Here is a 14,444-nt window from a genome sequence, read left to right as displayed (position 1 = left end):
AATTCTCTAAATCAATAACTTATTTTTCTTGATAATTATGAATATTGAAAATAACAAATAGTGTACTTCATTATATTTATATTCACATCATATATATTCTAATAATTGAGGACTCTTGAATTATTTATAGAATATAGAAATATTTATTAAGCTTAATCTATGCATCTATTGGTATTTCTTATGACATTTAAATATATAGCCAGATCTCTCTGAGCTTAGAATCTGACATATTGAAATTGGAAAAGCTAACACTTAGTTGGAATTATAAAGTCATGAATATTTTCATAATGGAAAAAGCCTCAATTTTATGATTTATATGATAAAATAACATTTAATACAATTCTACATTTATAGATACCATGTCCAGTATTTCTGCATTTCCTCTTAATTTGTAATAATCACTAATGGCATTTTCCACCCAATATGAGCATAATAAGCCTCGCTTGAACATTATTGTTATTTATGATGATGATGATGATGATGATGATGATGATGATGCATATGTATAAGGCGTGGGTTCTGGGGATCTAACTCAGGAGACAGGCTTGTGCAGCAAGAATTTTGACATGCCATTTTGTCAGCCCCTAAACAGACTGTAAATTGAAAATTCCTACTTTATCTTAGTTACTTGCTCACATTGTAGTGTGCTATTAGCATCACAGATATAAATGTTTGTTAAAACTTCCTTTTCTGAAATTTTAATAGTATAAAATTGTGATGATAAATTTTCAATACCCCTTTAGCAGTCCAGTTTAGTATAATATAACTAAAAAATGAAATATTCCAAATTTTAAACATTGTGGATGGAAACAAAATCTTATATAACTATTGTCTTAGAATATTATAATTACAAGTTTTCTTGTGCCTTTAGATCCATTAGTGTATATCACAAGTTATGCAGTGTAAACTTTAAGGATCTTTGAGGGTCAGGAAATTATATTAATTTTTCCAAACAGCTTATAGCTTTATTTAGTTTTCCTTTTCACTTGTGTAATTTTTTTCAAAAGAATTTTTTCCTTACTTCAGTGTTGACTGTCCTAAAGTCTATAATATCTATTGAATTATCAATTAGTGTTCAATAGTTTTATAGATTACAAATCTTGAAAATAAATCAGCAAAATGAGAACAAATAGTTTCATGTGAAGCCTGAGATGCGTTTTTGCACAATAAATCTCAGGACCCATGGACTTCAGGGCTTTCTTGGCTACAAGGGTGTTGTTTTCAAAGTGTACTCCTGTGACATGCTCAGCAATGTTCAGGTTCAATGTTCAGGTTGATTCCATTGGTTTTAACTATATACTACACACTGTGTAATTTGATTTGTGAGCTAAAACATAACTTATTACCAGCTTTTTAATTTGGTAGGCTTTAGTAGCAAAGACCAAGACAAAATACTAGTGATTTTAAATAGCATGAGAAGTAGTTTGATGGATGTTTGTCTTGGGGGAATAGAAAACGGACAAGGGTATAATCGAGTTGTAAATATATATCACATTTCTAACTTTTTATTGGGCAATTAAAATTTTAAAGAAAAAAAATAAGGAAAAGGAACACCTAGCCTAAGAAGGCCATGCAGAGAAGAGCTATCAAGAGAGAGGTCAGGAAAATTCCTTAGGGAGAGAATTTGAGATAGGTGTTAAAGGCGAAAGTAAAGTAGCCTTTGGGAGCCAGGGCTCAAATGAAGCAGTATGACGCCACAGTTAACATCACTGACTTTGCAGTAACATGGCTGAGATTTTTAATTATATCATTATCTTTAGTTTCATCACTAGTAATACCTGAAATACATGAAAACTAGATGAAATAATGTATAAGGCATAGATTTTCACAACTAAGAAGGCATACTCAGGTTCCTAATAAATCAAATCACCATTATAATTATATTAAAACCATGGTATTCTACGTTGTTAGCAGAATTTCATTACTCTTAATTTGTTTTAGCACTTAGTATCCTAACTATAATAATTCTATTTATAATGTGAAATATGTATTTTATTGGTCATACTTACTTTCATTCCACTTGAATACAGTGCATGCAGACAATTTTGTTTTTATTTTTGTGATTATTGCTTTAAATGATCTCTGGAAATTTAAAGCAAGGGAAAAATTTGGAGGTGTACTAGTCTGAAAAAGAATGAAAGATGGGACCCAGAAACAGTCCAGTACTCTACTGAAAGTTATATCAAAGTTAGACTGTACCTTAATAAAGATACTGTCCTTTTCATTAATTGTTTCATGCATATATAGAGGAACACACACACACGTGTGTGACCCCATATGTTCTTGTTACCAGATAGTATTAGATTTTTAAAGCAAGACGTGTTTTGTTCTTTTGGTTTTTGTTTTGTTCTAAGCATAGAATTTGTTCAAATTCATTGCCACCCTCCCTGATTAATACTTCAGAAAGTTTGGCAGGGGCCTTGGGTATGTGTATCTGTAAAAAATTCTGGTTGGTACTGGATCACATTTTTAAAAATTGATACACTGATTAAAATAAAATGGTAAGAGATTAAAATAAACAAAATAGGGAGATAATGATGACACAAATATCTAGAGCCTAGAAGGATTAATAATGAATCCATCTTAGTCATTGTTCTATTGCTGTGAGGAGACACCATGGCCAAGGCAATTCATAAAAAAAGAATCATTTGTGTGCTTACATTTCACTACTTGAAAATAAATTTTGTTGTATGTACTGCAGGTTTATAATACAATGCTATAGGGTAGATATACTTCAAATGATAGGACGTGTGCTTCCTAATACCAGATTAGTGGACTCTTCACTTACTTTATCAAATTGCACATGCTAGGCCATTCACTAAAATCATCCCCAATGCAGACTCAGAGAACAGAAGAGCTCTTTGTCAAGACATAATTTTTAAAAATTAGAAAAGATATTTTATATGTAAATGTGATAGGTATATTAAAAATTCTATTGGTTTTGTTCTGTAGTCAGCATTAAGTTAACTAATAATTGCATACTATAAGACAGAAAAGAGGAGATACAGTGATTTATAGAAACAGGCAACTTCTTTTTAGCAGATAGAGTGGAAGTGTATTTTTTAGAAAAGCAGACTTTCAAAGGACTTGAAGCAAAGACTCTCTAGTTCCTTTCAAATGTATTTGGAGGGAAATATTCTCAATCTGGTATTTACTTGTTGAAAATACTTCTTTTTTAACATAAATATGTGTATTGAGTTTAGAATAGAAAATGAAAAGTTATTAAGCTATTTATAGAGAGCTACAATATTTATATTCATCAAAAGAAACCTCATTGAGTTCATCACTTTGTGTCATTATAAGAAATTACGAGAATAAATATCTTAAAGTAAGAAGACCCCTTTGGCTTTAGGTTGCTTTAGACTGTCACTGGGTGACTCCATTAATTTTAGTTTTATGTCAAGGCGAATTAAAACCTTCACAGCAGCAGGAAAGTAGCTTACATTATGTTAGCCAAGAAGCAGAGAGAGAAAAGAGGAAACCTATGCTGGTACACTTTCTCATTCTTTTATTCCTCCATGGACCCCACACTATTGGACAGCACTACCAATATTCAGCATAGGTCTTCCCTCACTGCCTGTACTTGCTATTCCACACGGCAGTTGTCTCTGTACATGCACTAACAGACACATACAGGAGTTTCTTCCTTTTCCCTTCCCTTCCCTTCCCTTTTCCTCCCTCCCTCCCTCCCTCCCTCCCTCCCTCCCTCCCTCCCTCCCTCCCTCCCTCCCTCCCTCCCTCCCTCCCTCCCTCCCTCCCTCCCTCCCTCCCTCCCTCCCTCCCTCCCTCCCTCCCTCCCTCCCTCCCTCCCTCCCTCCCTCCCTCCCTCCCTCCCTCCCTCCCTCCCTCCCTCCCTCCCTCCCTCCCTCCCTCCCTCCCTCCCTCCCTCCCTCCCTCCCTCCCTCCCTCCCTCCCTCCCTCCCTCCCTCCCTCCCTCCCTCCCTCCCTCCCTCCCTCCCTCCCTCCCTCCCTCCCTCCCTCCCTCCCTCCCTCCCTCCCTCCCTCCCTCCCTCCCTCCCTCCCTCCCTCCCTCCCTCCCTCCCTCCCTCCCTCCCTCCCTCCCTCCCTCCCTCCCTCCCTCCCTCCCTTCCTCCCTCCCTTCCTTCCTTCCTTCCTTCCATTCATCTCTGTTTTGAAAATGTATTCTTCTCTCATACATTACATTCTGACCACTCCATTTCCCCTCCCTCCAGTCTTCCCAGCCTCCCCCAACCTCTCCTCTCTCCCAGGTCCAAAGTCTCATTCCTCAATCCAAACAAGTTGAGAAATGAATGACACTCATTTTATTACTTATTCGTACTTTGAAAAGTAATATATAGACTGAGTAGTGTGTGTGTGTGCGTGCGCGTGCATGTGCGTGCATGTAAACAATTAAAGAAAAAGGCCATAATTTGAGAGAGAACAAAGGAGGGCATATATGGGAGGACAGGAGGGAAGAAAAGGAATGTAATGTATTTTAATTTCAAAAATAAAAGTACTAAAGTGACACACTAAAATTTTATATGAAATTACTTGAGTCAGCTAGAGCTTGCTAGATATGCATAAAATTGAGAAGATATTCTATAATAAATTATAATTCATTTACATATTTTTCTATCTCAAAAACCTTTTACTACAGAAACTTTATTACCTACAATTTTCATGTTCTCGTTTACCATTCTGAGCTTCCCACTGTGATATTTCTCTTTGTATTAAAATTTGCCTCTCTCTTTCATTTTAGGGACTTGGGTCCCACATTTCCACTTATTAGTTTAATATTATAACATAACTAATGTTCTAATGATAGTGATATAAGATTTGGTAGCCAAATAAAATATTAAAAAGTCCCTTTGAGAGCCAGTGACTCCACTCTCCTCCAGCTTGTCTTTCCCCAGTGCCACTCAAATATCTTTGCACTCACCCATAGTTATTCTAGTAGCTAGTGTGTAGATCCGGAAAAGGGGGATGATAAAATGGTCATTGTTAGTTGAGAAACTAGAATCAGGAAGGCCATTTGCATTGTAGATAATCTCCTCTGAACTTATTATTTCAAGGCTTATGTTTTGACTTCATGTTATCTTAAAGAATATAGTCTCATTACCCTTTTTCCCCCTATGTAGTGAACCATTTATAATATTCTCTGGTGGGCTGTCATATGACAAAGCTTGCAGAAGACCAAGTTTAACCATCATGCATGGAAAAGCAATTACAGTACTTGAAATGGACCATCCTATTGTTGAATTTCTAACTTTATGTGAAACACCTTATCCAAATGGTAAGTAGATAAAATGAAACATTTAATTTTAGAAAAAAAGATATCATTTTTAAATGACAAGTTCCTAATGAAATTAAGGTTAAATATTTTCAGTTTTGGCAGCAGGTATCCACTGTGGTACAACACTGTGAGCTACAGTTGCTGGCGCAGGTTCTGCATTGTACCTACTTGGCAAACTGGAAGTAAGACAGATGTAGTGCAGCAGTGCTGGCGTTGCAGGTTCTAATATCAGGTAAGTGCTTTAAACTTTGATAAGGATGGTGGAAGCTGAGCTGGGAGGGTCCGATAGGGGTCCAGGGTGAAATCACTTGGGGAAACTGAGGTCTCCTAATAGTCTCTCCTAGACCAGCTCCACCCATCCCATCCCAATACCAATCAAAGTTAAAGCACTTACCTGATATCAGTGATCTGTAACTCTGGTGGTGCTGCATCTCTTTCCCATCTGGCTTTGCTTCAGATGCAACTGCAGCACATCTGATTACTCTAGGATTGCTGATGTGTGGTTAGTGATTTATTTTAATATGGAGAAGAGTCATAAGACCTCTGGGAGGAGAGATGCATGTATATATTTATCATCTTGAGTAAAGATGCAAAACCTTTGTAAGCATGAAACTAGTTCTAAACTCATACAAATGATGAGATTCTAATGATGAGAAAATAAATATAAAAATGAAAATGGTTAAAACATAAACCAGAAATGAGTTTATGATAAAAACAATATAATAAATAGTACTACATTTCCAAAAGGGACAAAAACTTGGGACGGAATATTTGGATTTATGATTCACCTCTGGATTTATGATTCACCTCTGAAACTTATTAGCTGCTAAGTAAGATACTTACATGTTTTACTTATTTTGTGTAGGAAGGGAATAATTTTACCCAAATATGATTAGTGGAAAGGCAAATGAAAATATTTTGTTAACTATGAAAATATGTACTTCATGTTTCATTACTAAACATGTTGATTTTCTTTAAATTATTTTGCTTTATATTTAAAATATGTAGTAGATAGCAATTATGTAGCACTTTATTTCAAGAGTTACTAGAGATAAATGGCCTGCATTTTTTATCAACATATATTTATTGAACATTACTGTGGCCTCAATACTATAAGTACTTGTTAAGCTTATAGAAATATGAATGTAATCTTTACATAAATTGCATAAAGTCTGATGGGGTCTATGAAATAACCATAATTTATTAAAGTAATGCATGATTATAATGCTGAATTACATGGTTCATAGTATAAATAATCCATCTCTTTATAGCTGGTTAAATGACTAAAATATTAATGTAAAGCCTCAATAGAAAAATAGGATTTAGGCAGACTTTATTGAGAATATTGAGTAAAGGTTTTGTAAATTGTGCGGTTTGGTAAGACCAATTTATGGGAAAACATCTAAGGTTTTTGGAGAAATTTGTGAAGAAACAGAACTTTGAAGAAATACTAAGATGAAAGAAAGTACTAGTTTTAATAGTTTTTTTAAAGGAATATATAGGTTTCAAGAGAGATTCTTAAAATCTAAACTGTAGCAAAGGCATTTGTAGGTAATATATATATATTTATTGTATCTGGGCATGTTGTTTTATTTATATAATCTCAGATCTGGGGAGACTGAAGCAAGAGGACGGCCATGAGTTCAAAACCAGCCTAGGCTACACAGTATGTTTTAGTACAGTCTCCATAGTAGTGTAAACTGTTCATTTTCTTCAAAGTGAACAAAACATTAAAACAAACCCAAACCACAACATGTTTCATACAGTCACAGCGTTTAAAAGAAAGAATAGTAAGAATGAGTAGTTATTAGAGAACAAAGAAGGAAAAAAATCTTACAATATTTGTTCATGATTTATCACACTATAAATGTTCTTTGGAGTTATGAATATAGTTGACAAAGGAACAAAGGTTAGAGTCACCTAGGAAGGAAATGTGGAGGAAACAAAAAGAAAAGTAAGGCCACTGGACTAAAATGCTCCTATAAAGAGTATTGAAATGTATCTGAAATAGAAGTTGAGAATTCATGGTTGCAAAGATGAGACATATGTCTCATATGTAGTCTCCTGAACATCAGTAGCAATATAAGGATAATTTATAATGATTCTTAATAAAGTATAAATCTGCTAAACCCTACCTTTTCTCCTCTACAAGTGGATTAATAAATTGTTTTTCAGAAAACTGATAAGGATAATTGAACTTTTCATTTGTCAGATTTGAGGAGAAATGTTGTTAACTATACTTATGGGAATATAAATATAGTAACTGCTCAAATATGTGTTAATTGTTCAAACATTGAATATATCAAAGCACCAGAAAAGAAAGCCTATATTGTACATAATGAAGTTTCTCACGACCTTTCCCAAGTCGCCCGGTGCTACTCACCTTTTTAATTCTTCTCTTCAAATATGCATATACTTCTTCTTTCTACAAATGACCTAATATTCTATGTACTGTTTATATCCTTGTGTTAATATATTTTAATTATTTCATAGTAGTTGATAGGGAATTCCAGTCTTTATAGCTACATAGTGATAAATGTCATTCCCAGGCTAAACCAAGTTATGAATAATTTTAATACTGCTGATACTTTTATGACATCTGATGCCATGACTCATTCTCACAGCTCAAATGTTTTAACATTGTTAATGGGATCATCACCTAGAGTAATAACTGTAATCAGAGCTTGTCAGTTCCCATCTATATTTAGTTGGCCAGTCATCTCTAAGCCTTTCAAATGATGCATTCTCTTCAGAATAATAGAGATAGAACTTCTCTCACCCTACCTGGTAGGAACAAGGGTTAAATGCTGAGACACACCAACCTAAATAGGTACTTCTATTGTTATCTATTAGCTATAAATATCACCGTATGTGTTTTTTATATAACTTTATAGCAGCTTAAGGTACTTGTAATTGTGCCATTTCAGTGAAAGAGGAGCTTCATGTCAAGGAATGTAGTTAATCTGCCCAAGACAAAATTTTTTAGTTAATAGGCAAAGAATTGAACTCAGCATTGATTCCCAAACAATTTTTTTAGTAGCCATGACAGTATACAGAGGGCTTCTACAGAGGTGAAACTTCTGCTGCCAGTTTCTTATTTGTGTAGGAACAACAATAACTTTTGACAGATGTAACAATCTAAAATTTTAATTTATCTGTGACTTTAATTCACACGTGGTAATGCTTTGGTTATTTTATCTTTTAACACTTGCTATAAACCTAGCCAATGATGTTCCTAAGAGGAGCTGACAAGGAGAAAATGACTAGTCATATGGAACCCTGCTGCTCTTCAAATTGAGAGCTAAATTGTATAAAAACAACACTGAGAAACTTAAATCAATGCTAGAGATAAATAGTAGGAACCATGAGAACGGTTTGAACCTTGGACTGCAGCAGACTAACTATTGTCATAGAAATAACTATCTAAGCACCAGCAAGTCCTAACTCTTGTTGTCATTTACGTGTTTCCTCTTGTGTTTTCCTCTCGTGTACACGTTGGTTGTAAATATGAACTTGTGTAGGTACTGTAACTTCTCAGGCCTGGAAGTTACTCTGAAGGCTGCCTACTTCAGTATTTAAATTTCCCACCCAAGACTTCAGTCCTCCCTCTGTAGAAGACATCTGTTGAGTGATTATTGAGTTTAGGATAAAAGCTTTCCAAACTAGCCATTAGAAACTTCTGGTATAATGAAAACCAGATGGAAGTTAGAGTTTAAAGTCCTAAGTTTAAATTTCAGTTTAACCACTGGTCGATAAACCTATGCCTCTTTGGCCATGTTTTCTCAACACTATTGAAAAATAACACTCTTATAGCTACTGAGAATCAAAGATCATGCATTAAAATGTTTTCTTATGCAGTTATCTAAACCTGAGAACTTCACTTTCCCCGTTTTCCCCGTTTGCCCTTTATTGTAAATAGAATCCAATGCTCTCTTTGCCTCTTAACTAAATCCCTGCTCCCTATCTTAACACAAGTTACATTTTATACCATTACCCTTATTTACTCATAGCTCACAGTAGCTCCTGAATTCTTACTTCTTCACTGTCCACAGCTTGCAAACATCCCTGGAACAAAAACTCCATGAGAAAGATTTATAGTCAGTCTTATTCCCCACCCAGCCTTTGGGTTTTGAGATAGCTCCTAGGATATAATGGAGCAAAACTAGGTGGGAAAGGAACAGTGGGATATAAATGGATCAAGAATATGGGGGAAAGGAACAGTTGGAAGAGGGTTGGATTTAGAAATGTGAAATTTACCCATGATGCTGTTTGATTTTCGTAGGTTTGTACTCATGCACACAGGAATAGTCTATAGGAGTACATTAAACCATATTGACTCAAAGTACACACCCAACTACATGTGTTTTCCTATCATAGTGAGGTGATTGTGTATCATATCCCAGAGAAGCAGAGTTAGTGCAGTCTCAGTGTGACTCCTAGTGGGCATGGTTCAAATCTAAACCACTAAGGTTATGGATGAGTCTGATAGTGACCATAAACTTGAAGTGACACTCTCATTCTTTGTTAGGCAGGATTGCCATCACTTCGTGATTTTTGGAATGTACTTGACTATGTACTATACACATGTTCATTTTTCCTAGTTCTATTAGAGATCTTAACATTATATTTGTAAAATAAACATATTTTATTAAAGTATTCTTTGTCACCTTAGCTCATATTTTGGTTTTCTCATCATTTAAATAAAATGTATATATGATAAAGGAAATGCATTGTTGGTGGTTTAAATAAAATATGCAGTATGGAAACTTTTCAATGTTTTTCTTTCTGTTGTAGAATTTCAAGAACCCTATGCTGTTGCTGTACTTCTAGAGAAAGATCTCATTGTAGTCGATCTGACACAAACCAAGTAAGTTGGTCATAATAACACCAATTACTTTCAAATTCTATTCAGTACAATAAAAATGCAGGAGCACATTTTAGAGAACTGGCATTGGAATTCTCTAGATATTAAGTTTTTTCTTATGTGAAATTTGTCTTGCTAAAGTTACAGAATGTGATTTGGTTAAATGATGAAAAGTGAAGTAGGAAAATTTGTGTAACAAGAAAATTTCTATTTATCTTAAAAGCAGAACAGATGTTTGGACACAGCATTTATAGACATCCAGAACAAAAGGAATAACATTTTTGCCATTGTTTTAAGCAAAAGAAATTGTTATAAAACATGTACAATGTAACCGCTGTCTGTCTGTTACTCTATTGACTGAAGGAAAACTGATAAAAGAAAATTACATGTGGTGAAACTATTTTGAGACTACCACAGCAGACTGTTGAAGCCTGGGAATTTTAGGGACAGAAAATGTAGTCTACCTTTTATTTCTATTTTTAAAATGAGGAAATATTTTCACCCCTGAGACATAAACATGCGTAGCTGGAAGACAATGTTCATCACTTTTAAGTCTACTTTTACAATCAATATAAAGGACTAACATACACCATTGTAAGAGCAGCGCCTTTTTGTTTCATGTTGCATGTATTCTCTTCCTTCCTGTGTCCCTTGCTCGTCTCTCCTTATGATAATTCTTCCACTCTTGTGAACTCTTTCTAGCTTCATCGCATAAAACCACACCCATTCAGCGCTCGATTCTGAATATAAGAGAAAGTAGGCAGTCTTTGTCTTTTTTAGTCTAGCTTACTTAGCTTTGCATGATGATTTCCACATGCACTCATTTTCCTACAAATGTTAGGATTTAGTTTTTGTTTAAGATAATAAAAGTCTAATTTGTATAGGTACTATACTTTATTTGTGTATACTTTATTGTGTGTGTTAGAACTATCCATTGGAACCTGGTGGAATCATCAATGAACACAGACTTAAAGACAATAGCTCTCTTTATGCCAAAATCTATCAGTAGCAAATAGTCCAACTGTGAAGAACAGACCCTACTGAGACCCTCCTCTAGCTATACTGGATTGTTAAAAGTTCCATTCTTGCACATACTTAGGGAAGGTATCCTTGCTTGCTATAAGTTTGCGGTTGCATAGCTATATCTTTCTGGCTGACATTTTATAGCCTTTCCCTGTATCAGCTCTTACATTCTTTTCCACTCTGCTTCTATTTTCAGTATCCCATGAACTATGGACATGATGGTATAAATGTCTTATTTAGGGCTGAACACTCATCCACACATGTTCTCAGCACCCTGCAGCTATAAGTCTGTTTTAACCACATGCCACTGGAAAGATAAGCTTCTAGAGTAAGACTGAGAGTAGTTATCTCTGTGGGTATAAACAAATATTTAGAAAGTAGCTTGATGTATGTCAGTACTCTGTTACCTATAGAGACGATGATTTCTACAGTTAAGGGTACAGATTAGATTTATAGAAATAGACATGGATTCTCTCCAGTTGAATGGGTCTCAAATTCAATCAGAAGCTATTTATCCATGTAATGGAAGGGCCCTCTATTGCACAAATGGGATCCTCTAGCTCTCCAGGTTGGTGTTTTAGGTCATAGAATTCACAGCTGTGTAAGACGATTGATACTATTTGTACACCAGTAGTCTATATAGGAGCTTCTAGAACTACAAAAACTACCTGTCAGGTAAAGGATTCAGATCACTTCCAGTTTGACTATTTCCAGCCCCTGTGACCATTTCCACCATGGCCCCTTTCTAGGTTCTGGTCTTATCCTAGTATTCTAAATTTGAACACACAAAATTAGAGATTTGGAGCTGGGATCTTCATATGAAAGAGAATATGAGATGTACATGATGGGTAGTGTGGTGTTGGTTTTCCTGTGCCTGGCTAGCCTTAAGTCGGGCTCTAATTTTTTAGAGACACCCATTTACCTGCAAATTTCAAAGCCTCGTTTTCTTTGCAGCTGAGTAAAATCCCACTGTAGCACATTTCTGTTATCTAGTCATTAGTTGGGGGACATCTAGACTGTTTCAATTCCTTGGCTATTTTGAAAAGAGCAAGTAGAAACGTGGACAAGCAAGTATTTCTATAGTAGGGGATACGGTATCATTTGTGTTCTTGTCTAAGAGTAGAACAGCTGGAGCGTGTGGTAGTTCTGTCTTTGACTTTTAAAGCAGTGGTTCTCAGCCTGTAGGTTGTAACCTTTTGGGGATCAAATGACCCTTTTACAAGAGCCAAATATCCTGCATATTGGATATTTACATTATGATTTATAAAAGTAGCAAAATATAATTATGAAGTAGCACCAAAACCAATTATATAGTTGGGGTCATCACAACATGAGAAACTGCATTAAAGGGTCACAGCATTAGAAAAGTTGAGAAACACTCTTCTAGAAGAATCTCCACACCAATTTTCTTAATGACTACAAAAGTTCACATTTCTACCAACAGCAAATCCTATTTCCGCAAATCGTTGCCAGCATTTGGTTTCTTGATGATGGCCATTCTGACTAGGGGTGAACAGAATCTCAGAGCAGTTTTACATTTTGCATTTCTCTGATGACTAGTGATAAATACTCTTCAAAAGCGTTTATTAAGCATTGATATTATTTTGAGAATTCTCTGTTCAGACCTATAGCTCATTTTAATTGGTTTTTTATTTCCTTGTTTATTTAGTTTTTCATGTATGCTAGACATTAATCCTTTTGAAGATATATAGCTGACAAAAGAATTGTTTCCATTCTGTAGGTTGCCTCTTCATCATATTGACTGTGGTACAGAAGATTTTTAGTTTCATGAGCATCCATTTGTCAATCTTTGGCCTTATTTCTGAGTGATTGTAGGTCTAATTACAACATTCTTATCTATTCCTGTTTGTTGTAGTCTACTCCCTTCCATCTCTCCTAGCAGTTACAGAATTCCATATAGTGGTTGTTTTTAACAGGGAAGGTCTACTTTCATTATTATGCATGTAGACATTTAGTTTTCCCAAAACTATTTGTTGACAATGTTGTCTTTCTTCCAGCGTGCATGCTTGTCAAAAATCAGATGTTGGTAGTTGAATGGACTTCTAGTTGGGACTCTTAGGTTGTTTCATTGATATCTCTCTCCTTTTCTCCCTCTGGGTGTGTATGTGTGTGTGCTTGTGTGTGTGCCTGTGTGCACATATGCATGCATGGGTGCATGTTACTACAATACTCCTTAGTACTATAATTCTGTTAAATAACTTGCTATCTGGTATAATAATGTCTCTATTCTTTTTGCTCAGGATTTCCTTGGCCCTCCAGTGTCTTTTATGTCTCTATATTAATTTTAAGATTTTTTTTTAAATTTCCGTGAATAATAGCATGGGGATTTTGATTAGGATTGAATGAATCTGTAAATTTTTTTGGTAGGATTATCATTTTAACATTATAACAGTCCACAAGCATAAGAAAACTTTCCATCTTCTAATGTATTCATAAGGGTTATTTATTTATTTTGGTTTTTCAAGACACAGTTTCTCTGTAGCTTTGGAGCCTGTCCTGGAACCAGGTCTTGTAGACCAGGCTGGCCTCAAACTCACAGAGATCTGCCTGCCTCTGCCTCCCGAGTGCTGGGATTAAAGGCATGTGCCGCCACCACCTGGCAAGTTTTAAAGTTTCCACTGTAGAAGTTCTTTACCTCCTTGATTAGGTTTATTCTGAGGGTTTTTTTTTTTAAAGACTATTACAAATAGAATTAATTCTGTGATTTCTCCCTCAGTGTGTTTCATTTTGGTATATAGATAAACTTTTGATGTTTATTTTTAATCCTGACACTTTGTAGGAAGTATAAATTTTAGTTCTAGGAGTTTTCTGATTGACTCTTAGTGTTTCTTATATGTAGCATCATATTATCCAAAACCAAGTTTGCTTTGAGTTATTTTCCTATTTGAACTTCTTCTCATCATAATAGTCTAGCAAGACATTATGTATTTTATTGAACAGTAGTTGAGACGGTGGACAGCTTAGTCTTCCTGATTTTAATGATATTACATTGAGGTTTTCTCCATTAAGATGACACTAACTTTGGATCTGTCACATGTAGTTCTTACACATGAATGCACATTCATGCCAACCTTATTTTCTACGAAACTTCTCTCATGAAAGAAAGCTGAATTTAGTCAAAGTACTTTCTGAATCTACTGATGACTATATGAGTTTTGTTTTGTAAGTTCAAAGAAAGAAAGGGTACAGTCAATGTGAGGACTCGGGGGAGGGCAGGTGAGGAGTTGGGAACTCTAGGGAAGAAGAAGAAGAAGAAGAAGGAGAATCTACTTAGAGGCTAGG

At 35.3% G+C, this 14,444-nt stretch overlaps 1 protein-coding gene across 1 annotated transcript in view; it reads left to right on the top strand.

Moving 5' to 3' along the window:
* Stxbp5l (syntaxin binding protein 5L) overlaps positions 1-14,444 on the top strand; it is a 208,717-nt gene that overhangs the window by 89,713 nt on the left and 104,560 nt on the right. Inside the window, exons 11-12 of the mRNA XM_050148905.1 lie at positions 5,100-5,254; positions 10,049-10,121. Of these exons, the coding sequence (XP_050004862.1) occupies positions 5,100-5,254; positions 10,049-10,121 (228 nt within the window). The remainder of the gene's footprint in view (positions 1-5,099; positions 5,255-10,048; positions 10,122-14,444) is intronic.

This window comes from Alexandromys fortis, unplaced genomic scaffold, assembly GCF_014885135.2.
Source record: "Alexandromys fortis isolate MF-2015 unplaced genomic scaffold, M_Fortis_MF-2015_v1.1 scaffold_4, whole genome shotgun sequence".
NCBI classification, from domain to species: Eukaryota; Metazoa; Chordata; class Mammalia; order Rodentia; family Cricetidae; genus Alexandromys; species Alexandromys fortis.
The sequence above is the reverse complement of the archived record's forward strand: the minus strand, read 5'-3'. Positions and strand labels throughout refer to the sequence as shown.